The sequence below is a fragment of the Saimiri boliviensis genome, chromosome 5, assembly GCF_048565385.1.
Source record: "Saimiri boliviensis isolate mSaiBol1 chromosome 5, mSaiBol1.pri, whole genome shotgun sequence".
Lineage (NCBI taxonomy): Eukaryota > Metazoa > Chordata > Mammalia > Primates > Cebidae > Saimiri > Saimiri boliviensis.
The window spans coordinates 124,713,497-124,716,956 of record NC_133453.1 but is presented as its reverse complement, the minus strand read 5'-3'; the positions used below and the strand labels follow the sequence as shown (position 1 = coordinate 124,716,956).

The window sequence follows — 3,460 nt, the reverse complement described above, 5'->3', positions numbered from 1 at the left end:
CTCCTCCCGACCTCCCTGCCCCGAAGAGACACATACATGCAAACACACACACTCTCTTCTGACTCCCTTGCCCCCAAGACACACACACACACACACACACACACCCCTGACTCCTCTGCCCCCAACACAAACGTTCTTTCTCCTGACCCTCTGCCTCTCAGATACACACACATACACACACACACACACTCTCTCTCTCTCTCTCACATACTCTCCCCCGGCCCCCCCTGCCCCCAAGACACACACACACACACACACACACACACACACACACACACCTGACTCCTCTGCCCCCAACACAAACGTTCTTTCTCCTGACCCTCTGCCTCTCAGATACACACACACACACACACACACACACACTCTCTCTCTCTCTCTCTCTCTCTCACACACTCTCCCCCGGCCCCCCCTGCCCCCAAGACACACACACACACACACACACACACACACACACTCTCTTCCCTGATCCCCTGCTCCTGACACACACACATTCTCTCTTCCCCAACCCCCTGCTCCCGACACACACACACACTCTCCCCTGACCCCCTGCTCCTCACACACACACTCACTCTCACCCGACCCCCTGCCCCCAACACACACACACACTCTCTTCCCCGACCCCCTGCTCCCGACACACACACACACACACACACTTTCTTCCCCGACCCCCTGCTCCTGACACACACACACACACAACCTTCCTTCCTGCAGCCCCAGCTGCTCCCAGCAGTGCTGAGCACAGGAAACCATGGCCCTGGAGTCTCACCTGGGCTCCCTTCACCAGCTGTGTGGCCTTGGGCTCCATTTCCCTATCCGGGCCTTCATGTGCTGAATCACGGGGCTGTCAAGCACCATCCTTGCATAAATGAGGTCTGGGCACGAAGCCCCCCACACTGCGTGGGCATCCAGGTGGTGCTCAGGGAAGGCGGCTTTTTCCCCTTCCCCAAAGCCATTGTCATCCCCAATTGCAAGGTCAGGAAGAGGGCCTGGGGCCGCCCCTGGCAGTCTAGGGCACCCAGAAGCTGTGGCGGGAAGAGGTGCAACCCCTCATGCTAATGGCTGTCTGCCCCGTCCCCCTTGGACAGAGTTGGCAGCCAGGGCACTCAAGCTGGCATTCGGGGCCCCCTGCTGTCTCCCGGGTCTGCCTCTCCCCTTGTCTAGCGTAGCCTTCTCTATCTGCTCCTGGACAGCCCTCATTCAGGCTCAGAGTGGCCCCTGCCATGCATCAATACCCTGCCTCTGGCAGGGGTGGCCTTCCTGCCTCAAATCCCATTACCTCAAGGCCCAGAGGCAGTGCCCCCACCCTGCCCTGCCTGTCCTCAGCACACACCGAGCCAGCATCTCAGAGCGCTCCTGTGTACCGCCTGAGCTGGCTGCTGGCATCACATCTCTTGCTTGTCAGGGCTAGGCTGGCTACAGGGAGCAGGCGGTTACCATCCCAGATGGTGAGGACCAGATGGGGCAGAGAACAGGAACTGAGGTGCTTGGGGGCCCAGAACCAGGGACGATGGCCCACAAGGCTCTGGGCTTGCAGGGTCTCCAGGGGTGGGTGTGAGTGGGTGGAGGGAGCGGGACTGCTTAGGTGGCTGAACTAGAAGCTGTCTGAAGTGAGTTTTCAGCTGCCAGTGGACAGTGGAGGGGAAGCAGGAAGGTCTCTTGCACCTTGAGACTTGGAATTCCCAGGATGTTTTGCTGGTATGTGGGACAGTGTGGCGGATATTTGGAAAGCCTGGAAACTCCAGAGTGTGTGGTCACTGCAATGACCCAGCATGGCGCATCCGTTTGCTGCAGAGGTGGGGTTGACAGAGGAGGGGACCGAGGCCCGAGAGGTGAGGCAGCTTGTGTGAGGTCAGCCCGGGCGAGCAGGATGCAGCCTGCAGATGTGCGCTTTGGAGCTCTGCCCGGAGCTGGGCTGGTGGAGCCTGCCTGCTGCCTCGTGCCCTCTGCGGGGCCTGGAGGATGGCCCTGGCCCAGGCCCAGGGTGGGCTGCTCCTCTCCTGCTCCTCCTCCCCCGGGAGATCTGCTGGAGTGAGCAGGGCCGGGGCGGCAGGCAGCTGGGGGTTTTCAGCAGTGACAGCAGCATCAGGAGCAAGGCCAGGAGGCTGGAAAAAAGCCACTTCCCAAAATAGCTCTGACAACCACAGGCAGGAGGGCCCTGCCGAGCCTCAGCCCCTGGTTTCCGCTGACAGGCTGCAAGGTCCAGTCTTTCGAGGCTTCGTGGCCTCCCTGAGAAATGGAAGGCTGGCCTGGGAGATGGGACCCTGTGACCCCAAAGCTGAGGCTGAGTGCAGCCCCCGTGGCTGGAGAGAGTCACAGAGGCCTGGTAGGACAGATGCACTGGTGCAGGAGGAGGTGCCGGGAGTAGTGGGGGCAGAGGCCACTGCAGGCTGGCAGCAGCCCCCGGGACTGCAGTTTTGTGCCAGGCTCCATCAGGGGATTCCAAGGCTGAGCAAGGATGGACCCGAGTGGCAGGGCATTGCCCTGGGCAGGCTTTTCCGTGGGCATGGGAAGGGGTCAGGGTGGGGTCTCAGGACCTTTCCTCCAGAAACCTCAGCCCACCAGCGCCTGTTCTCCAATCTTGGGGGTCGGCCATGGGAAGGTGGGACAGAGACAGCCACAGCTGGAGACGTGCAACTCCAGTTCGGGAGCCCCTCCAGAAACCAGGGCCCTCTGCATGGCAGGGAGCCGCTGGAGCCTCCTTAAGGTGACTGGTGTGGGGAGCCAGGTTCTGTGTACCCCAAACCACTGATGCCCCCCCTGCCCCCTACAGGCTGTGAGCGGGACCGCCTGTCATTCGGATTCTGTGAGACACTGCGCCTGCTGGGCCGCTGCCAGCTGCCCACTGTCCGCACCCAGTGCTGCCGCTCATGCCCTCCGCCCAGCCATGGCACCCCCTCCCGAGGCCATCAACGGGCTGCCCGCCGCTGACCGCATCAGGATGCACAGACCGACCGACAGACCTCAGTGCCCACCACGGGCTGTGGCGGAGCTTCCGCCTCCTGCGCCCTAATGGTGCTAACCCCCCGCTCCCCATCCAGCAGCAGGCTGGGGACCTCCTCCCCCTCAGAAAAGGTATTTTTTTATTCTAACAGTTTGTGTACCACTTATTATTGTTTTACATAAATGAGCATCTACCATTCCAAAGCACAGCGTGACTTCTTCTTGGATTTGGAGAATCTTAAAAGTCAGAAACTCTTCTCCCGACCCCTCTGCCCCAATCTCCACTGCGAAGCATCTCCGCAGGCGGCGGCTTTTCACCTGCTCCCCTGGGGCAGATCTGCTGGGGGCAGAGCAGCAAGTGAGTCAGTGAGAGCAGGCCTCGGGAGCCAGGGGGATGATACCCTGGGAGACCTGTCTGCAGAGGGCTGGGTTCTGGGGCAGGAAGGCTTTCTGGGCAGGGGTACAGCTTGGCCCTTACTTGCTGCCTGCCTCCAGCTCAGGCACCCAGCTTTCCCTGGGG

The 3,460-nt window shown here is 61.1% G+C and overlaps 1 protein-coding gene across 2 annotated transcripts in view; it reads left to right on the top strand.

Annotated features, from left to right (window-relative positions):
- LOC104650429 (A disintegrin and metalloproteinase with thrombospondin motifs 7) overlaps nucleotides 1-3,144 on the top strand; it is a 66,717-nt gene extending 63,573 nt beyond the window's left edge. For both annotated transcript variants that reach the window (XM_074399908.1, XM_074399910.1), the window contains one exon: nucleotides 2,771-3,144. In XM_074399908.1, coding sequence (XP_074256009.1) covers nucleotides 2,771-2,928 — 158 coding nt within the window. In that variant the 3' untranslated portion in view covers nucleotides 2,929-3,144. The remainder of the gene's footprint in view (nucleotides 1-2,770) is intronic.
- Nucleotides 3,145-3,460: the final 316 nt, after the last annotated feature.